The 23,441-nt window shown below is 41.2% G+C and overlaps 1 protein-coding gene across 9 annotated transcripts in view; it reads right to left on the bottom strand.

The window, feature by feature from the left end:
• BACH2 (BTB domain and CNC homolog 2) overlaps positions 1–23,441 on the bottom strand; it is a 193,347-nt gene that overhangs the window by 39,664 nt on the left and 130,242 nt on the right. For 8 of the 9 annotated variants that reach the window (XM_064649961.1, XM_064649959.1, XM_064649962.1 and 5 more), the window contains one exon: positions 11,255–11,509. In XM_064649961.1, coding sequence (XP_064506031.1) covers positions 11,255–11,497 — 243 coding nt within the window. In that variant the 5' untranslated portion in view covers positions 11,498–11,509. Of the gene's footprint in view, positions 1–11,254; positions 11,510–14,569; positions 14,668–23,441 lie in introns of those variants that run through there. The other variant, XM_064649957.1, reaches the window with a different exon arrangement.

Raw genomic sequence — 23,441 nt, 5'->3', positions numbered from 1 at the left:
CCTGCAGAGGTCCACCACAGCTCCTTCTAGGGTCACCTTGGCTGTGTACCACCAGCTGAAGACAGAGGCCAGAAACATGCTCAAATGCTTATCTTTAACAATTTAGCTGCATATGCCCTCTTAACTGAGTCTTCCAATTGGAGAGTTCACGCATAATAGTGAAATAAATCCTGTAAGGGAAGGATTTGCCTCATCTTTGAAAAGGAAGCAAAACCAAACCCAGCCTGAGGTAGCCCTTAATGAGCGTTCTTCTCAGTCGTCCAACTGCAAGATACATTGAAGACAGAGAAAGAAGAAAGGGATTTTGTAATTTAGAGGTTTATGCCACTACTGAAAGGAACTCTTTCTGCTTTTTGAATGCTATGATGACTTCGTAAATGCGAACGTGTTTCTTTGTAGAATGTCTCAATGCCTATATATGTCCCTTCCTTGGATGATGGTATAGATATTATTTAATCTCAGTGGCTACTGCTTACATAAACTGAGCAAAAATGACAAGGATAGATGGCTCTTACAAAAGACAGGCAACTCTCTGGGTTTTGTGCCTTGCATTTGACAAATTAATTCAGACATTTAAAACACAGCCATTAAAACATGGTTTGATGTGTCCACTCTCCCGAAAACTAACAAATTCAAGGAATAGACAGAAACTGCTTGATTTGGCTTTATGTCCAAACAAAAATGCCATATGCAGAAATCCATCCAAGGCACAACATGAAAATCTGCAGCCAGATAAAAACAAGGTAAAAAAATAGCTAAATTCAACAGGCAGATGGAATGGCTGGAGACCCATCCACCTGAAGTCCAGCTTCCCCTTTCGGAAGCAGAAATGAGCACTAGTCCTCTATGGAAATCATAAGGGAAGTTGTCAGGTTTTGTCTCTCCCCAGGTTTTTCCTGTCTTAAAAGGTTACTGGCTCTAACACCGTCCTTTGAAAGAAACAGTAAATAACTGGAGCTTATTCTGGTTTTACTTGACCAAGAATCTTCTGACAGGGAAATTTTCTCTGAAGGCTGCCTGTGTATCTGGGGATAGGTGGCTAGGCATGTTGTACTACTGCTGTGTGGTCAGAGATGGAAAGATATTTTGCTTTCAGAGTTGTTTTAAGACATGTTTCTTACTAGCTGCAGGCCCTTGAAACAGAGAACCACAAGTCTGAATTTCAAAGATAAGCAAAAACCTAAGACATTTCTCTGCACAGCCAGAAATGTAGTCTGACAGTCTCACAAAAATCCAGGAGAACTTCATCAAAAGTATTTTTTCCAGAAACTAAGAACTGTACTAGTAAAGTTAGCATGGACAATCCTTTTTTTCTTTAAATCTATTTTTTAAACCTTGAAACACTACCACGGACTGCATTCCCACCCATTCTGGGAACAGAGAGTACAAGGTATATACAGAGATAAGGGAATGTGGTCCTATCGTAATTCATAGCAAGCAAATTTCAAGTAGAGTATTACCATGTGTTTGAAGCCCAATACACTGGATGCCTACACCTCTTTAAACTATTACATTGTTCAGGTTCCTTTCTATGTCAAATCATTTATTTGGATGGTCTTTTTGAATTCTTTTTTACTGCCCCTATAAACCCACCTCAGCCCAGCCTTTGGGAAGTGCATCTGACACCGCAGGAGCAGAAGGAAGCACTGAGAACCCAACAGTGCCCCTGAATCCATCCTGGCTCACACCTGCCAAATCCCTCTGCAATCCTTACAGTAAGTCTGTACACTTCAATTTCTCTAAAGTATAGTTCTGAAATGACGAGCAGCAGTTGCTGCAGGGAATGATGTGGACTAGGTGCAATATATACTCAACTAAATATGGTTACTTCAACATCAAAACAAAGGTGCCCAGTTTTTGAGGTCCTGAAAACCTGAAAACAGCTCCCATTTGCCAAGTCTGCTTAGCTCTCTGTGGAAGAGATCAAGTCTTGCTAGGTACCTGCTCGCCTATCATTTGGGATAAACGCCATGCACAAAATCTAAAATAATACTTTTCTTATTTTTAACCTTGGTCTGCAACTGCTACCACTTAAGCAAAAATTCCTAATTAAGCACCCTCAAAGGGCCTCCTGGTGAGGGACAGGAAGTCTGTAGCAATTCACAGGCATCTTCTGCTCTGTTCCATGCCTCCAAGTCTACTTTCATCTTGAATGTGGTAGTCTCAGCAGTTGTTGTCAATGGCAGTGCACAGGACCTCAGGATTGTGCAGGGAGAACAGGCAGAGGACACAGAGTAAAGCCCATCGGTCACTCAGGACCAATCAGCCACATAAGGCAGCAAGTGGCTCCATCCTACCCTGATCATCTTGAGAAATGCTGCAATTAGTCCAAAAATCCCCTCAATGCCTTCTCCACGGTTAAAAGATACAGAGGGAAGAAAATGAGACTGAAACTCTGGCTGAGGACGGATAAGCTGAAGCTCTGGGTCAGGTATACAGGCTGCTCTGGGGCCAGCAGCTGTGCCAGCTGTGGGTCAGTCTGTTCATCTCCTTTGAGGTAATGTGAACCAGAGCATTTAGAGAGAGGTAAACATTGCTGAGGGGTTCACACAAGGTGATTTAATCATCAGTGACCTGATGCACAGATCTGTGCTGTAATTCCCATCTGACGCATCAACTTCCACCCCAGCATTTGCAGAGAGGTGATGACAGTATTTTATTTGTTCACAAGAGACCTCAGAAATCTACTGCTGAAGGTTTTATGTTACCATTATTTGACTCCAGAGCTGATACCTCTCAATTCCAGCTGTTTGGTGACACTTTGTTTATATATTGGTTTTACTGGAAGTGCTAGTATTGCAGTTTTCTGCTGTCCTCAGTCCAGCTATGGCTATTTTGACTGCGGACCCCCAGCTAGCAGCAGGGTGCCATTTCAATTAGGAATTAAACTTCTCTTCACCACATAGTCTTCTAAAGGCTTCTAAATTAAAAAAAAAAAAAGAAAATATTTCAACTACTTCTGTGTGTGGGAAACAGACAGTTACACTTAACTGCACACTTTGATGCCATCAACTCTTATAAGGTTAGACTAAACTAAGTGAGAGACAGAAAGGTTTATTAGCAAATCCAATCTATGTTATCTTAGGATATTAAATTCCACTCAACTACACCTGCACTGTGCACCAAATTTCTTAAAAGGGTGTCTGAACTTTGTCCCTCTCAAAGGCCATTTGCCTTACAGTTATGAAACAATGTGCAGTCATACACATCACTGATCAGTCTGTTGATAAATACACATGCCAAATTTTTCAGTTGATTTTAATCTGGCTTCAAAACAACTGCCACTGGCTCTCATATCTTTCTCCAATAAATTACAACATGCTTCCCAGAGATATGTCTGATACTTTCTTTTCATTTAAGTCTTTAAACAACCACACAAACCCCCTCTTAAGCTCTTTCAGAGAAATTAAAACTCATTTTTAAAACAAACCACATCTGGACTAGACAGATCTGTAGTTTGACCAACCACAGCTGCCCCTATTTATTTATTTTATTAAAGTAAATAAAACGCCCAAGGAATAAGCTTTTAGTAGTGTTAGAGTGTACTGGGACTTAGAGGTATTTGCTGTCTGTCTCTCATCAAAGTGGGACAGATGAAAATTCATCACAGCACAAAAATCCTGGAATAAACCACCCATTTTGCTCTTCAGAGTTCGCATCAAATGTAACAGAAAGCATGTGTCTACTTGTTCCTCTAAAAAACCCAAGAGCCTGCCTGTAAAATTCACAAAGAGCATCTAATTCCCAAATCCTAGTATGATTCAATTGCCTTTTGCTCACCTAAAACCTGTATTTCACTTCCAAATTGAACCATATTTCCTAGCCTTAATGTTTGTTGACTGCTGCAATGCATCATTTGAATACATAGCATATTCCACCCCATAACATGCTCAATTTCACTAGTAGCTGAGAAAAACAGTCAGTCTGACATTATTCACCAGGGAATCCTTGTCAGAAAGTGCTGTATGAAGATAAAATCTTATTTTCTTTGGGTTTTGGGAACACTAATAAAACAAAGCTAGGTACTGGGATGAGAAAGTACCTTACAAGTTGTGGTGTCTGATGTGGTGAAGCTGACGGGTGTCTTAACTGGACCTTATCTGTCTGTTTAGTCAAATGGCAAATGCTCAGCCTGTATTTCTGGACTCTTAAAAGAGCAGATACCTAGTTTGCAGTCATTAAAGAAATTCAAAGAATTTTTTAGAGGGAGAAAAAGCAAAGGTAAGAGAATCATTAGTGGAGGGGGAGGAGAGGAGGAGATCTTTCAGTCTGCGGGGCCAGAATGCTCATGGTGCTAAGACACAGTCATGGCTCAGCCATTTCATTTTCATTCATGCCCACATACGTATTTGAATAAAAAAAAATAAATTAAAAAGCCCCAAACAAAAATAACCCACCTTGTGTTGCACATCCTTATTGCTTCTGCTGATGCCATTAGCATAGTTTACCTGTAGGACTTACTCATCAGGACATCTCTTACATTTTAGATTATGTTTGTTATGTTTGACTATGAACGTTTCCACACTGCAAACTGCCTTTTCAATAGCGAGTGCAATCACAGCCAATCAGCCCAATTTAGCAGTAGCAGCAGGCAGGAGTCTAACAAAGGCAACGAAATTGAGTCCACTTATTGCAGTGGAGAATTTCATTCTGCGCATTCATCTCTGTATCCCCTTTGAGAGTACATTTTTATATGCCTACTCGAATAAATAAATAAACTGTACAGCTACTGTCAAAGGTAGGCAAAGGAGTTATTGCAAGATTTTCTCTCCTCAACATGCATGTATGCATGACTTTTGTTTTGCTTTTTTAAGCCCAGCTCTCACCATAACATAGATGTATTTTGCTTTTCTCCACTGGTGAAGATCAGAGAATGTTATGAATAGCAAGACAGCCCTCATCAGAAAATAATGGAAGTTACACCATATGGAATGAAAAGGTTGTGGCTAGGTTCTTCATCATATGTGAGGCATGAAAAATCAGGCGGTGCTTTTGCAGTGATACATGGATGGAATTTCATATCACATCTTGAAGATTTCATTTCTGTTTTATTGCTCACCTTCTAGAAACAATGTATGTCGTTGTACTGTGCTACATAAGCGACACACATAAAACGACATCCATTTCTGTCTCACGATTTCTCCTGAATTAGTGTTCTGTCAAGTAAGACCTCAGAGTACCCAAATGCTCAGTTGTACTCTCACTACAGAGCTGCAGCCTCCAGTCATCCTTCTTTGCGGTCAGTGTCAGCACTGTGAACCAACACGAAAGGAGGAATTTTTCCCTAGGAGGAATTTAGAAAACCAAAGACCCAACCGTCTATCCATATGGACTCCTTGAAGTGGCACAGCTGCAGTAACGTTGGGGCATAAATGAACTTGAAGCCGGACTTTACTACAAACCTCATGGATATAACCCTTTGCCACTACAAAAAGCTCCACAGATGAAGGGAATGGTGGCTTTCAGAAAGGCTTTCAGGTTCCTGCCACCTCCTGAGCCAAAGCAGAAATAATTCTGTCCAGTCCTGCAATTCCTGTGAGGAAAATCCATGGCCAATAGTCATGTAAAGAGAAAACCACATTAAAGCTTCCCATTCTCTAAGAACCTTAGCTACTCCCAATATATCTCTGTGGTGCCAATGAAAAAGGGTCTTATGTTGTTCCCTACTGCATAATAACATCCTACAACTGAGAAAAAAACTTCTTGCCCTCTTACTCCTCTTTCCCACATTTATCACCTTTTCCACTCTATGCTCCCATGCAGAGCACTCCCAGCTCAGTCCCTTCATTCCTTAAAGATACTGTATTTATACATATAAAGAATACACAGAAAGGAAAGATTCAAAGTAAGAGAATACTGATTATTTCTACAGAGATAAAAAGGAATAGTAATTGCCTTTAGCCAGCAGGGTATGTAACAGTTGACCTCCTGTATCCTGTCTTTGATTTTCTCCTCATCGCAATCATCTTTTGCTGGCTAATTCCCAGCATTTTTCCCTCAGGCTGGCAGGTTGGCATGGATGGTTAGCAGCTGCCAGTGTTTCTCTTCCTCGTCAGCTATGAGCCATGCTAATGTTAGATGCCTGGCTCAGTCCCACCCAGGGTGCCACATGCCTTCGCTTTCCAACATACTCAGCTTTTGCCAGCCTTGAATACGAATTGAGGTCCTGTCCTGCCTTTCTCCTTGCAAGGATTAAACAACCATGTGAGGGAGTTAACCCATGCCAACCGAAGAAGCAGATGACAAATTTCATAGGGGAAATTTCACAGGTAAATTTCACCTTGCGGGGAAATATCAGGTTTCACAGCAGTCATCAGGGAGCAGTAAAGGACGTGGAAAAATTCAGCCTATGGTGTGTGTTTACATCTACTCTGAACATCATTCTCTTAATAGTAAAGAAAAGAGCTGTGTGGATAAACAAAAAAGCTCCTCAAGCACATCCCACATTCTCTTCCCAAGAAGAGACGATGCTTCCCTTTGTCTGTTGGAAGAGACAATTCAGTTTAATCCTTTTGAAAGGCAACATTTCTAGCAGATACTTAATTGCACTAAAAAAAGTTACCACTCTTTGAAACAGATTCAAGAAATTCGAGGGCTACAGGTAAAACTAATAAAGCTACTCCAGAAGCAAGTTTCTAAAATAGCAGAAAGGCTGGTATTAGGCATGGGCTAAAGAAAGCTTGGTCTGCTGCTTCAGAAGATTTGTGTTTAACTTCACCAGAGAGAAAGGCATTTGGTACTGTCATGGCTGCAATGACCAGGTGAAGTTTTTTTTCAAGTGCAAACCCCCAAGTCAAAAAAATGCAAGCAAGGTTGAGAATCTCATTTCTAACCTGTAGGAATCTAATGCCACTGAGGGGTTTTACTTGTTGTTGCTGTTTCTGCTTCTGTCTTTTCACCAAGTAACTGCAATCTCAGCTTTCAGAAAACCAAGTGATGCTCCTCTGTCCAGTGCCCGGCTTTCAGCTTGCCCATGCAGACTCGCTGTGCACTCCTATTAGCAGAGTCAGTCAGGTAATAATAGCAAATAAAAAGCCTATTCGACAAAGCACTGGCTCCTTCTCAAGTAGAGTACCACTACAGCATGAATGACTCAATCATCTACTCAAGAGCTATTACTTGCAGCGATGAAGCAATGTTAATTGGATAACGGCCTGCTGCCAGCTAATATTGGCATGACCTACAATACCCCTGGCTGACAGCCGTGTCTCTCTCTATCACACCTTTTTTTGTAATCTGGATGGGAAATGGAAACCATTAAAAAAGCCTCATAAGTGCCATTTAACTTCTTATCATAAATTAAAAACTTAATTAAGTGCCTTGTTAGAGGAAGGAAGACCAGTTTTCGTGATTAAATAAAACAAAACAACAGTTAGGGGTATGGAGTGAATAACCTACTTTACAGCTTTAAACTCAGTTTTTTGAGAGTTTGAATTTTGGGTTGTGTTTAACAGCACTTGCTAGAGGAAAACTGCATAAACGCTAAAAAATACCCTGAGTGAAAAGCAGGTTCTAGTTGTTTAGCAAAATTGCAGATGAAAAGCATAGAAGTCAAGAGCTAACGGGGTCCTTTTTTATTAGCTGTAGGCAGCTGACACTCCATTCCTGTAACTTGCAATGAGGGCTGATAGTTCACACACGACAGCCACATTTGCGCCCTTATTATGCAGCTGTTTTTCCAAGCGCTTGTCTACACACTGAAATGCATTATTTTACAAAAGGTGTGGTACAAAATCAAATTACCATGGCTAGCACTAAAGACTTTATGGAAACTCTCCAGTCAGTGCAGAATTAGCTCCATACTGACTTAGTTTAAGTTGATTAGGTAAAGGTTTAAACGGAGGCACATTAAGTCACACTTGAACTGACCTGAAATGTCTAACACAAAGTTTTGCAGAGGGTTTAAAATCCTCTAAATTCAACTAGTCCCAATTCTGTGTGTGCACAATGTCTCCCTACTGAAATGACTGGCGTATCATAAAGACTGCTCTCACTTGTAATTGGATAAAAACAAGAAATAATGTAAAAAACATCTGTTCACTGTTTAGCTAGACAACAGTTAACAATCTTGGGATGCCAGATTAACAAAAAGACCCCAACATGCTATGAAGGAAAAAAAAAGACTGCAGTTTAGACTTCAGAGGCAGATTTACTGCTTTGAATAATCAGAAATAAGTTCTTTTGTTTTGATGTTAAGCTCCCTCTCACCAACAAAACATGAATTTAAAAGCTACACATATAAAGCTTTATCCAGCTCCAACATCAAATCTTTGAGAAATAAGAATAATGATGGCCTTTCTCCACAACATACTTCAGCAGTTTTCAAACCATGCCAGAATTTAAAATGCAATGCTTGTATGGTTGACTTAAAAGTAGCTTAGTGAATTTACGAATGATTGTCACCTTTGGAAAAGTTTTGAACAATGAAGACTATATTTAAGAATTATTTTCAATCTCCACTTTTCTATAATATTATATGCCAACATAAAATGTCTCTCAGCATGAAAAAGGAATTTGCTCAGGACACTCACTTTCAACTTCTGTTTGAAATCTTTTGATTGGAATAATAACCCCCTACATGACAGAGTAAATCAGGTTCTGCATATACCTCTAGAAATAACTCATGGGCTGCCAGAGCTCTGCAGACCACGGACTGAAAACAGTAGCCTTGGGAAGAGTAGTTAGCTAACCGAAAAAAACCCCTGCTAACTTCTTTAAATGCCATATAACTAAGAGAGTGTTTCCTCTCCTTTATCAGCTCTTAAAAACCAGGAGTGTTTCAGTTCCTCTCATGGGGAGCTCTGACACTGTTGGAGGCACTTCCCTCACCTACGCACAGGCACCTACCGAAGCACAGCACTCTGAAGGTGAGCAACACCAGAAACAGAGACATGCACCTTAACCAAGGAATAACTCAAAAATAACAAAATGCATCAGGCAGCTCTCCTTATCCCAAATGACTAGCATTTGTGAGGAAATTATTTAACTGACCACCTTCACACACAGTTATTCAAATGAAGTAGCCACCAAGCAAATTAAGATTCATTGCATTTAACAGCAATTAATTTGCATATTCTTTTCCAGGATGAGAAAGTTAAAAGCACGTGGCAAAGTAACAGTGGTGGTCTTAGTCGAGCCATGACAATTTCAGGATTCTGGGAAAAACCTTAAGAACCAGATTCACTCCTTCTGCAACTCCACAAACTTTACTGGAGCTGTAACAGCAGCCAGTATAACCCTAAGTCACTAAAACTTTTTGATCTTTCATTGAGATACATTCCAAAATGTAAAACTACAATACTCATTCACTTAAATAGAAATAATTTAAGGCTGGACTGGAGGATTTTTTTCCTACATAGCATCTTATATAAAACACATAAACAAACCACTGTATTTTAAATCCTTACTGTTACATGAACATAGGACTGGGTCACCAAGTGCAGACACATCATGACCCCTCCACCACCCTTCTACTCCCACTGGCCTGAAGCTCAGCACCTCACCACTGCTGGGATTAAAAATCTTCTAATTTCCAATCTATTTTTACTAAAAGCCAGTTGAAACCAATTAATGTTTGTGTCAACAGTGTCCTTTAGTATTAAAGAAAAACTCCTCCTCTCAGCTGTTTCAGCTGGTCTGCCTACACAGTAGCAGGTCTTAGCTGTCACACCAGCAGTATGAACCTGCAATAGTCCTTTCTACTCCTCCTTCAGGCCAGGCTCATTCATCTGAATATCTCAGTCACTCTTGTACATGCTTAATTGAATTTGAACTATTTTTCTTTATCTAACAGGACCTGCATTATACAAGGAGTCTTCACAAAGGCTTTGTAGAAGAGCACTGATAGTCTCCTGCCCCTTCATACCTGTGCACCCTTGGGCATGTTTTGTCACCTCTCTACTCCTCCCCTTGCTTTGTGGTGAGAAAGCTATGAGATACTGACTGAGACTCAATTCTTCCATTGGAAATTATTAGTGGACACTGTAGAATCATAGTGTGCATCCTATCATGTCCTTTGTGATATCTCTAAACTCCTGTGCAAAATGTCTGGGTTGAAATGTCTTCATGAGTAATATTCAGTGTCAAGACTCATGAAGTCACAGCCGGTGACCTACTTCTAATCCTCTCCAACTTATGCCATGACAACATCACGATGCTGCTGAAGTCTCTGGAGAACTAAACCAGAGGGGAAAACCGATGTGTGACACTTTGGGACCTGTCATCATTTAAAAACACAACATGCCTCTTCATGGGCATTAAGCAACTGATGGTGAAAAACCCTCTGTATGCCAGAGCACTTACCCACTGAGTGACTGCTGTGCTGTGCCCTGGGTACATCATCACCCTTCTCATGCCACCCCTCCCAGCTGGAGACACCGGGCAGGCACTGCTGAGGCAGTGGGTGATGGCAGCTCTGGCCAGCAGGCACACACCTCCCCTCTGCAGGCAGCAAAGCCACCGGCATGTCCTACGGTAGCTGTGTTGTCACGCCTGTATGGCTGTGAGGAAATTACAGTGGGGGTGGAAGCCAGTCAGTGAGATTTTGTGGTAAAATAAAGTAAACTTTCCAGTGAGGTACGTATTTTCTATGTCCCTTGGCTTCCTGCTGTGGGAGCCATGCTGCATGAGAAAAACCCTGCTTTCTGACAGACTGTGTTCATGGTTTCTCGGTGGAAAACACAAGGCCTGAAGCAGTTAAATCCCAAATTCTTTATGAGGGGAGGTGACAGGAAGAAAAGCTGGATGAGGTGCAGGAGAAGGGAAATAGAAGGATGACGATATGAGCTGCTGGAGAGGAGTGGACAGCAATGAGACTCCCAACAACATGACAGTTCAAATGATTTTTCAACAATAACCTGTGGTGTAGCAGCCACATTACTCCTATCAAATTTCCTGTCTGGAAGAGCAGAAGAATAGCAGGGTCCTAATAATACCCTGAATGAGGCTGTGGTAATTATGCATTTGGGTACAACTCCCTTGGTGACAGTGACAAAGGCGAGCTGAAGCATCTTAAAGCTCTGCCACCACAATCTTTAGGAGTTACCGCTAGTGAGGAAGGCTGGCATAGTGTGAACACATCCATCCTTCAGCAATCTGCAACCCACCCAAACACAAAAAGCACATCCTGCGGGGCAGGCACTGACACCAGTGCCACACTCCCTTCAGCCACCTTAGCAGACCTCAGAGGTCTTCCACACCACATGGGAAAAAGGGGGCTGATTTTTATGGTTGGGGGCACGGTGACATACTGTACCTCTTCCGGCAGGCTGACCACCAGGTCATTTTCCGTCTGCCCTACCAAGGCCTGCAAGAAGTACTCGCTGCAGGCAGCCAGCACAGCCCGGTGGGCGCGGAACTCCTTCCCCTCCACGATCAGCGTCACGTCACAGAGAATGTCCTGCTTCCGCTGGTCATTTAAGCAGAGGAGAATATTGGTACAGTGCACCGTTGACTCATACACATACATGGGGGAGTCAGTCTTCTCATCCACAGACATGCCGTTCACACCCTGCAGGGGACAAGGGAGAAGAAAACACAAAGAAGGTGGTGAGGAGCAACACAGTCGGTGGGTGAATGTGGTATGGTGAGATGCTGCCTGATATCTGGATAGCTCAGGACCAATGGCCAAGCAGCCCATTAATATTTAAATTCGAGAAAGTTGCTAGGGAAAGATATTGGGAAGGGTATTTGATACCACCAGATTTCACCTTGCCATGCTTCCATTACCTACTCACCCTCCCAGACTTCCCCTCTCAAAACCAAGACAGTTTAGACAGACTGCAAAGTACTTTCCCATTCAACCACCTGCTATGCATCTCCAATTTCCAATTTAGTAGAGGCAATAACATGGGCACATTGGAAATTTTAGAAGATTTTAGAAAAAAAAAGCAAGAGTGCCTTTTGGGTCTTCTAATAGTGAAAAAAAAAGGCTTTGTTCTTGCTTCCAGTATTTCCAGATTAAAGGGGAAAAACCCTCAAAACCCCCTCAAAACCCCAGTCTATTCTCCAGTGGACAGGCAGCACTACACATTTACACTGAAGACGTTGGTTCAAGTGAAAGGCAAGGTGGAACTGCACCCAATGAAGACAAGCTGTTAACTACAGTGACTTAATTTCTCAATCAGAATTTTAAGGCTTAAGGGGAAGAGAAAGATGTTTAGTGGATTCAGAAGAAATCTATTTCCATGCATGGCTAAAGCAATGTACCTTCACCAGTGATTTAATGCCATTTACAGAAACGTAAATGTTTCTGAACTCCAGACCCACAGACCCAAGAAAATCCCTTGACCTGTATGGAGCTCTGCCCCAGACAGTGCATGGGTGCTGGGGCTGTTCCTGCCTGCAGGTAAGTCTCTCCCTTCTGACAGCTGAGCAGAGGTTGGAAGGATGGATGTAAGACACCCATTACACACCCATTACAACTGTCTGGGTTAGGAAGTTCTCGGTCTGATGTTCTGCAATTCCTGACACATGTGGAAGTGGCAATGCCTCTGAACACAGGGACTGGATTAGCAGTGGTGAGGTAGAAGGGATCAAGCTTTCCCAAACACCCAACACTGCATGAACTGCCTTTGCAAATGAACATGTTGAAGCGATTCTTTTATCCAACACTTCTTGCCCAGCGCCACACTGAATTCTCTTTGCATTATCTTCCCATTTCAACTTCTCTGAATAGGAAAGTGTAAAACCCTGTGCTGTGTCTAAACACACTATATAGCCCAAAACAAAGCAAACATGCTTGCTTTAGGACTTATGTGGTTTTGAAAAAGGATTATTCGTATGCCTTACTCTATCTGCTGTTGAAGGGGAAGTTGTGCAAATGCACAAAACTCAAATATTTTTAAGGAATTATTTTTCCTTATTGTGAACAACTGCCTTCTGAGAGGTAAGATTCAGAGGCATTAAGGCTAAGGGCAACAGATGACTATTTTTTCGTAAGTATCTGACTACTGTAGCAAGCTGAAACAAAGTTCCTCCTCTCCTACTTTTAATGTGGATCTTTGGAGCATTTTCCTTTGCTAATGCAGTATACAGGTACATGACTAGACACAAAATGACTTCAGAGTATTTCTCTTGCCATGAGTTCAGACTAGGGTAACATTTTCCTACAGTGTCATTCGAAAGATGTGAGTAATCTAGACAAGAATGGACTTCAGAGGACCCATTTGTTACTTGTATTTACTAGACTTCTCAATGATAACTCCATCTTCCTACCTTTATAGGAGTATTTTTAAACCAGTGGCTATGATGACTCTTTCTACAAAATTTTTGCCAACAGTACAAAACTGCGATATTACTGGAAGTCTTAATGGAATGCTTACAGCTTCTCTTTTACTGGTATTTTCAATCTTCATGCTGACTCATGCTACACTTTTGAGTACTCAGCTGAAATGCTTACATGAACAGAAAAAAACCACAACCAACCAACATAGACTAGCCCTTCACCTCCTTAACATCTAGAGAGAAAATACATAGCTGCTTATTGATCTGTATACAGGCAGGGGAGGGAGACACTTGAGGGGGGTTATACCAGTTGGATTTCTTAACCAGAAAAAGATTATTTTTTTTTCTCCTCATCAATTGAGACTAATGAGAAGAATTAACAATCATGTTATTAGCACTCCAGTAAGGTAAAAGACAGAATGACACTTAGCTCATCTCACCCACAGCTTTCTGTATAACTGAACTGATGCTAATGATAGTGTTATAATTATGTTCTAAGTGGTCACTCTTGCGTGCTATGAAATGCAAGAATTTACAAGAACAATCTAGTGGGAAAGCCTGAGAGCTGCAAATGACAATGCAAAGGGGAAAGCAGTAAGCTTTTTTTTCCCTTTTATTTTCCAGGCATTTCTTATGCCTGTAATATCTCAGATGATGAAAAGAAAGGACAAGAAATCTGAAACCTGGCAAATAATGAACAGAATATCAATTATATTCTCAATCCCTTAAAAAAACCCCCACGAAAACCCACTGTTAGCCTGAAATTGCAATCTTTTCTTACAGTAATAGTGTAATTTGTGTGAATCAAACCCCGAATTACTTGGTTACTAATTAGTAATTTCCCACTTTTTAACTACAGCTCTCATCAAGTGTATTTTTTAAAAAAATCTGCTGCATGCACTGCAAAGTGCTGAAAATACTATGGTGTGTTTCCCCTCTGGTGAGCAAGCCTGTCTTCTGTGTTAAAACTCCGACCAATGCGGTCCTGAGATGCTGGAGCAGTGACCTGCACCATCCGCTCCAGCAGATCTCTAGCCACCCTCCTGGGAAGGACCTCCACCCAGTTGCTCCTATCACTGCTCTTTCCCAAGGCTACTGTTGTGACTCTGGAAGCTTCCCGAGGGTGGATCCACACCGTGTCCCTTCCCACAGCCACTGAGAGTCCATGTGGATGCCCTGGCTGGCAGCTGCAATCTCAGCCTGACACAGACTTCCCCCTGGCCGTGCCCCTGGCCGCTCCAGGAAGCACCCTGAGCCCTGCATTGCGCACAGGGAAACTGGGGCTGGGCTACAGCTCAGGACCACCTATTTATCAGCTTTTAATGTTTCAACACAAGCGATTTACCGTCTTTCCTTTTCCACGATCTGCCATCGACTAAATGACCTCCAGACATGAGGTGTTTCCTCTCCAAGAGGGCTTTATCCTGCAGGAAAGGTGTAAGATGATGAAACCCTTCACTGGGAAGTATATTGTTCGTTTTCACAGGAAAATAGTTTAGAGGGCAAAGAGGAAAGGTCACTGTAGGACTTTGGCATGAAGTAGCACAAAAATTAACAGAATTCAACTTTTTTCCCCCCTCTCCTCAGAATTAAAAAAGCAGGGATCTGGTATTATCTCTGAACTCTGAAGCAAGTTGGCTGCAAGCCTTTTACACAGTGTTAATTAAACTGCATCATTTTTTGCTGAATTCAGTATTATGCTGAGTTTGCAGAACCTTCTTCATGGAAATCATTGCTACACACTTGGTATTTCTTCGAACAGAAGAGAGAATGCCTTAGCAAGCCTTTCTCTGGCTCAAAAGAACACGCTGTGCATTTGTTTGCATATAGGTCACCATGCTGCCAGAAAAAGCGTCTTTGAAACAAAAGTTTCCAGAAACTGGCACAAACTACTGTGGGCAAGGAAAGCACCATTGAGACCTAGCCAAAACAGGTTGCTGGTAAAGGCCAGCAACTGCAGTGAAGGGAACTGGAACGCTGCTTACACTTTCCTTCCATGGTGATGGGTGGAAGATCCCACTGAGCCCTTTGGCATGGGCAGCATGGAGGAGGCATATGAAACCTCAGGAGACGAAAAATGTTGCTCACGGAACATCTGAAACACTCTGGTTTGCAGCATGCTGTCTGTACTGTCTGGCGCTAATCCAAAACTCTCCAGGAACTCATAAATGCACTGACTGAGCTGCTACCAAAAATACATTACCTATCACAGAAAACCAGCTCCTGCCTCCCAAGACTGGAGCACAGGCAATGTGGTGTCTGTTTTTAAAGGGAAATATGAGGGGAGAGAAAATCTTATCAAGACAGACCAGAAAGTCCTGCATCAGAACTGGGCTAATTACGTGAAAAGGTAAATCTTGATCGCGGCAGAATTACAGAGCACTTAACCAGGGAAATTATCACTGTGACAAAGCAGCATGGCTTCTGCAAGGGAAAGTCATGTTTCTGATGGGCGCTATTAGAATTCCTGAAGTGTGTCAAATTAGTAGTGAGGAACACTGGTACACGTAATTAGTGCTGACTTTCAGAAATCCTTTGACAAAACCTTTACAAACGCCTGTTAGAGAAACTCAGTTGTCATACGATGAGAAGTTGCATCAGTTTGGAAACCACTTAGGATAAACTGTATTCAACAGAGGAGGGACACGGGCTATTTGGGCTATTTTCAACAGGTTAACAGTGAAATTTCTCCAGAAACTGGCCCACATGTGCCTATGGTCATGCTGTGCAACATGCCTGAGCTCCTCTGATCCACAGGAGGGTTGGCCACACTTAGTACCAGGTCCTTTCCAGGACATGTGTCTGGATGTCCTAACAGAAGCCTGCCACTCCTACAGCAAAGCCATCGAGAAGATGGAGCCAGACACTGGGAGCAATTTGAAACAACAGAGGTTTAGACTGAACGTAAGTAAAAACTGAGGAACAGGTTGTTTGGAGAAGTTGTCATCTCCTTAGAGATTTGCAAGATCACATTGAATATAGTGCTGAGCAATCTGCTCTGATCTCAGAGCTGACCTGCTTTGAGCAGGAAGTTGAGCTAGGTATCTCCTCAAGTCCTTTCCAAAAGAAACTATCTGATGATCCTACACTGATTAGTGACCTAGAAGTTCAAAGACCATGTCAGAGAGACTGAAATTGATAAAATTATTTCAAATGTCAAAGGTAATAGGGATCGTTGGGAATTTTAAAAAGACAATATAAAAAAGAATTAGGCACTAACAAGGTGACACACTAAATCCAGAGCACTCTGTTCCACAAAGGTGGCAATCAGAAAAAAAATAAATTATAGAATGGTTGAGGTTGGAGGAGTTCAGCCTCCCCGCTCAAAGCAACAGGACTGTATGCAGAAGGGTTTTGAGTCTCTTCAAAGGTGGAGACCCCACGTCACCTCTGGAAAACCTGTTGCAGTGTTTGACCACCATCACAGTAAACCACAGACTCACTGACCTGGAATCTCAATTCCAATTTGGAGTCTCTCACAAAAAAGACAGACTGGAGACAGGCAGACTGTCATCACCTAGAGGAGACTTTAGAAAGACAGAAATATTCTAATAAGGAGATGTATTTTCTAGTTACTTACGGTGCAGTACACTGTTGTGTAGCATCTGGATCTGATTACTGATGTTGAAACAAGGAGAAAAGAAATCCTCAGAAGAACAATGAAAAAGATCATTGTCAAGGAAAGAGAAAAAGCCCTTCTCAACGTGCACAATCAATTCAATAGACACTATACAAATAATACAAAATAAAAAGGTCAAAGCAGCACTGCTATTTATTGTTTCTAGTGTTGCAAACAGGAGAGGGCACACAAGTAAAAGAAGCAAGACAAATGCAGAGTTTCTAAAAAAGAAGAGCTGTGATTCCTGACCATTGAAATGAACTGAAATTGTACTGTGTACTCACAGCAAGATGCTTGTTTTGTTTTCCTTGAGAGATTTCACAGTCACTGCAATAAACCATATGTACAACTGCATGTTACTCACCACATATATAAAAGGATTAGTTACTCCTAATAAAAATATTCGGCGGCACATTACTGAGAGTACAAGGGTACACAGATGAAGGGTACATGGGATATTTACATGCTCCAGCATACTGTCCAACAACAAATGTGCCTCTATTATCCATCTTTCCTGACCTAGTAACTACTGCGTCAGAAACAAATTATTTAATGGATGTCAACACACATGAAAACCCAAATCTGTTACCTCCACACATGCCTCCTAGACCTCCTCGCCCCCTCCATCCCCAGCTTCAGGAGACGATGATGGGCATGCTGCCCAGAGCTTCCCTCTCTCCAACAGGAACTGAAGTTGCATGGGACCAAGTTGTTGAAGGCAAGCAATAGAAAATATCTGTCCGAAGATTACACGTGGTGGGTGTCACTGACACCAGGGGTTCCTGCTCCCACTGGCTCCAGAAGAGCAGTCAGTTTAAGACACAAAAAGCCACACAACATTAACTCATAAAAGGTGCATTAACTGCAGCAGAAGCATCTTTGTAGTCTATCCATGGCAAAACACCAGCAAGGAAGGGGATGAGGGAAAAAAGGGACCTAAAGGCATCATCTTATCCCATGAAACAAAAGCTCACTTGTATCCTAGGAGGTATAAACAGGACATTAGATCTGTAATAACACACAGAGGACTCCCAACAACTTCACAGCAAAGGTCTGAGAAGGCTTATCAGTATCTCCTCGTTATGCCTGTAATGTTACATTTTAGTACAGAAGCCAACAAATAACTGTGATTCCTCATTTAAGAATTGCAGTAACTGACCTGGTGTGAAATGAACCACAGGTTTTGCTTGGAAGCATAAGCTGGAGATCAAATTATATTCTGCTATGTAAGGTGACTCCTGGCTTTCTCCTGATTGTGTTAAGAGAGGACAAATACTGAACTGGGTGTATTTCTAGTTCCAGTTCACATTCTCCCCGTCAGCTCCACTAACAGTAAAAGAAAGAATCTTAGGAATAGTTTGAAGTGGCTATCTTGAACGCATCTAAGGCTCTTTGGTCAGAAGTAGCTGGAATCTGCACCACAGATTTGCATGTAAACATCTCACAGTATTCCTGTTCAATAGGATGCAGAGTGTGTGAAAAAATGATCTTTTGTTCTGACATTTTCTATTATTTTTTCCCCCTAACAATTTAGCAAAAGATATTCAGAAAAAAATGGGGAGAATGACGACAAAATAATGAAAAAAGTTGAAAGCAACTTTACTTCTGAAAAATGGCAGCAAAAGCACATCAGACTTGACAGTTTTTAGGGATAAACATGCACTGTTTTTAAGTGGCAAGTGGGAGGAAAATAATTTTCCAGGCTTCCTTCCCCATCTCCTAATAGTTTTTCTACGAAAAGACTCATTCTGTGTAATCAACACTTTGTTTTTAAAGAAAGTTATCAATAACTGACACTTCAGAGCTTCTAAAATGACCATCCTTATAATTGGTTATTACGATCTCTCAATTATAGCTATAACAACAAAGCATATGATTATATTGTCACTGCTTTCCTTTAAAAAGAAACTATTGAAAGGCCTAATGATTAATTCACCATTTTTGAGAGCTCATTGTAATGACAGAAGACTATATACAAAGGTCTCTTCAGTGAGCCCATTATTCAATTAATAAATGCTGAATGCTGAGCAGTCACAGTCATATGAAACTCCCAAGAATTGTGTGAATTTTTAACCAATTAATTATCAATTACAACATCATAAAACACTAGCACAAAAATAGAAACAACGAAATTTAATTATAGATTATTCTTCTTAGTTGCTGCAAATACTATACAAGACTGATTTTGATTAATAATTCATACAGTAATAAAGTATCAGGAAAGATAATTATACTGTGCCACAATTCTCACACTGATTTCTGTAATTACAGATTACAACAGTGTTAGCAATTTAAAAAGGTTAGGGAGCAGTAGTAATTTGCTATGTCATCCTCAGAAATATTAATGTCTTCTTCTCTGAGCACCCCAGATAATTGAAAATAGACTACTGAGCTGCCAGGCTACATGGACTTGCCTCCTGCCAAACATACTGTGGGTGCCAGGGCCATTAGCAAGATTGTCTTAAGAAATGAGCTTTTCACATTGTTCAAGTAACTTCTGCTGTAAAGCACAAGGTACATGGACAAGTGGAAAAGACACTGTAGAGCAATCCTGGCTGGCAGCTGTAGACATGTGCTGCTGCTGATAGTGATGGCTAGTCCTTCTGCCCCTACTGCATGAAACACAACCTTCAATTGACCATGAGTGGCAAGGGGGATAGCTAAAAGAAACACAAGGGAGGATTTAGCCACAGGCCTTCTAGAGAGGCAGGTCTGGTTGGGCACACAGCAGGGCCCAACAGACATCTGCTAACATCTCCTAAAGGCAAGAATTCCCATTGCTGAGGAGGCTGCATGGCTCCAAGACATTAAGCGTCCACAGCCCAGGGAACACCCAGAGAATTGCTGAACAGCTGCACGTGGACAAAGGGCCACAAACTGGTCCCTGATGAGCTACACCACAGGCAGTCATCAGAATAATCAGTGCCTGGGCTGGCTGCAGGGCTGGGCCATGAGCCCCATTTCCGTACGTCAAGCTTCACATGCTTTCAAAATACAGATAAGAATACTGGAAATTCCTTCTTAAGCTTAAACTGACACAAACAGGGTCCTGCAGAATGGCTGTTTTTGAACAGTTTATATGCCGTCACAACTTTGATGTAGGAAGTAAGTCCCACTGCAAAGTCACTCACTGGTTTTCTTATACTGGACCTAGACCCTACAGCACAACTGGATAGATACTAAGCCAAAAAAAAAAAAAAAAAAGAGGCACTTTGATCCTGCAGACTTTTAAACAGAACTGCTGAATATAACTTTCATCTGTAGCATTTTGGTTACTTACAATGATTTTGCTATTGGCAGAATGCACACACGAGCAGAAATGTACCACAGCTTCATTTCTACAATGAATCTTTTTTTTAAAAAAATACTGTCAGGATTCCTACAGTCTCCATGATTAATGTTTATTTAAACCCCAGGTGTCTACTCTAAAGAAATTGCGCTTCAGGTTGTTCAGAGATTGGTACCACAAGGAGGCAGGGATTCCCAGTGGAGGTTGCTTTGAAGAGTCCAAATAGATTTATGTTCCATATACAGAAAAAACCTATTTCTTGACTTCAGAGGGTTATGTTGTTATTGTCTTTTGAGAGAGTAACCCAGATGAACAAGGTAATGATAGCTCACAGTCTTCAGGGACTTCAGTTAACATGCAAATAATGTTTACATACAGTACATGCATTGACATACACATTCTATGCAGGGCTACTAGGCAGAGTATACATATGCTTCTTTTTATGACTCGGTAAAAATTGTATAATTATACTACTAATTTTCCTACACTCAGTGAGTCAGGCTTAGTGTAACACGCATTTTCAACGTTCTGTAAACACTGATGATGCCCACAGGAGAGACGCATGGTAGATGGGTGGGAGAAGACACAGAATCATAGGGTCATAGAATGGTTTGGGTTGGAAGAGACCTTAAAAATCATTTAATTCCAAGCTCCCTGCTATGGGCAGGGATACTTTCCACATAGACCAGGCAGGAAAATAGGAGGAACAACAGAAAAACTGTCCTTATTTCTCAGAAGCTACTCAACTGACATATATTAGCGTGGAAAGTGAGAAACACAGAAGATCTCTTTCCTGATAAGGTCTCCTCTCATGGCTTTCACATTGCTCTTTACAGCAGTTGACTATGGTGAAGGGGACCGGAACCAAGTCTGCTACTCAAAATAGCTTATTCAAAGTAGAATGGGGAATGCCCAACACTGAAACACTGCCAGGAAACCACCAAGCACAACAAACAACATATTATGTTTTTCTGAAGCAGTCAGTGGCTTCAGTACCTTGGGGAAAAGACAAAACAACCTTTTGGTTTGTTCTTGGATAAACTGGATTGCCAGATTAAAAAACTGAAGATGGAAAAATTAATTAGTGATTTGTTTTTATTTTGCCTTCCAGTTTGGTGAGCTCTCTGAAGAAGTTTAAGGTCTCCACACAAATGGAGGCTGGAAATTCTGGCAAAGGCCCACTGATTCCTTTGTTTTAAATTAGTATTTTGGGGCTTTACTTGAGTAGTGATACAGTGATATGGCTTTGCCCTTTTTCCTACTCCTTTAAATCATTTATGTGTACCTCTATGAGCATATGTGCACGTCTATGTACACATGTACAATTTACACTGCAATGTCATCTGAAATGATGAAATTGCTGAAGCACAAATGGTTTGTCAAATATCTGTGTCACTTGCCAGAATGACACTACTTTGGGATACTAAAGAAGGTGCCTCTCTATTTGAAATTTGATAATATGACTATATGAAAGATTATGCTAACAAGTTACGGTAATAGAAGCTATTAATTTCTCTTATTCTCTACTTTAAAGCCCCGGTAAAATTCAGTGCTGAAGCTCTGAATTTGAAGTTTTTGGTTGATGAGCATTGTTTTTGCTTTTTAAAAAAACCCCACAAAACAAACCCCAAAACAAACCAGAAAGTTCTCTCTCAAAATTATGTCTCCTGGTTATTTTTTTTCCCACTAAATTGCACTAATTACTGCTTTTCCAGCCTATCTGCAGAACTGGTGGAAGCAGTTCTGTCTGCAGGTGAGGCTATGGTCAAAACCACAGCGAACATCTTCAACTACACAAATTGCAGAGGTTGTGAAAGCAACCAAATCCCATTTTCTCCTGTCATACTGCATAGTTGTTATGGGAAAAATCTGCTCTCTTTGTTTTCCCCCCTAAAATGCAAGCTTTTCATCTTTGCTGCAAGTTAGCAGGTGGTTAGAATGTCCTTCATCTTTCCTTGGGACACACACTGGCATGTCCTTTGGAACATGTCTGTTGTGATTAATGTGTGAAGAGCAGGAACGCATGCAGTAGGTTACTGGGTTAAATTTTGTAGGCTATAACTTCACACCTTCTGCTCTCAGGAAAGAATACAGGTGTTGCCTTCTCCTTGGAGACTGGGCCACTATCTGTTCATGCAGCATTTTCCATAACCAAAGGGATACCAACAATAATGTTCTCATTTGACAACTGAAGGAAAAATGTTTCTTTATGGTTAAATAATTTTGAATAATCTATAACTAACTAACTAACTAACTAACTAACTAACTAACTAACTAACTATATTCTAGTGACTACCGCATTAGGGTCCGCAAATTTACACATCTGAACCTTGGGAGGCCTATCAACACAAAACAACTGTTTTTGAAAACAAAACCAGTTTTCACGTGTTTTTCTAATGATCAAATGATCAGAAGGTCACTGAAACGACTATTTAGAAACTCTCAGAGCATGGGGATACTTGGATTACACCAAGGGATTCTGACAGTGCTTTTGATCCCACAAGGATCTGAGAACTGCCATTTTGTTATCGAAAGGTTTTATCAGGAGTTGCAAGCCTTCCCAATATTCTCAGAGTCTGGCACATGCCTAGATTTCTATTTAAAGTCCCTTTATCCATGGACTGTCCCTTATTCTAGAACTTGACTGCCTTTCCTGTTGCAGACAATAAATCATTCGATGGAGAAAGGTGCACAGAAAGCAAATCAATTCTGCTGCCAACACCTACCAGGCTGCAGCTGAGGTAAGGAGCGGATGTGAGACAGAAATGGGCACTTTTACTAAGTGCAACTGCAGCCTGAAGGAGCCCAGAGAGAAAGAAAAGATTTGATGCATTTGGGTTGTGGTTTTGAGGGTAAGTACAGTCAACATAGCATCTGCACCTATAATTTCTTACAGGACTACAAAGACAGCAGAAGGCGAACACAAGCTTTCCTTCTGTAAGATCCAGAGTAGCTTATGAAATCTTTGCCATGGTAAAGAAAGAGGGATTAAAGCTGCAAAGACTGCTATAAGAAGAACTTGGATTTTATCTTTGTTTGAGGATACTTACATTATTTGTTGAGCTTTTCATGAAGCTTTTTGAAGTTGGTTTGGTTTCTTTACCCCCACAGAACTACAAGGTACTCAACACACTTAAAACTGCAAAAGCCATCAAATCAAATCAAATCGGAGGTTAACACCCCAAACCCAAAACTAAGCCACACTTTATCCCAGGGAAACAGAGTGGCTTGATTATTTTTGTTTGAAACTCTGTCACAGGAGTTTTAATGTCAGGGCATTCCTTATATGGTTCACAAACCCAAAAGGCA

This window comes from Pseudopipra pipra, chromosome 3 (genome assembly GCF_036250125.1).
Source record: "Pseudopipra pipra isolate bDixPip1 chromosome 3, bDixPip1.hap1, whole genome shotgun sequence".
Taxonomy (NCBI): Eukaryota; Metazoa; Chordata; class Aves; order Passeriformes; family Pipridae; genus Pseudopipra; species Pseudopipra pipra.
Note: the sequence above shows the minus strand (reverse complement) of the source record. Positions and strands in the feature narration are given on the sequence as shown.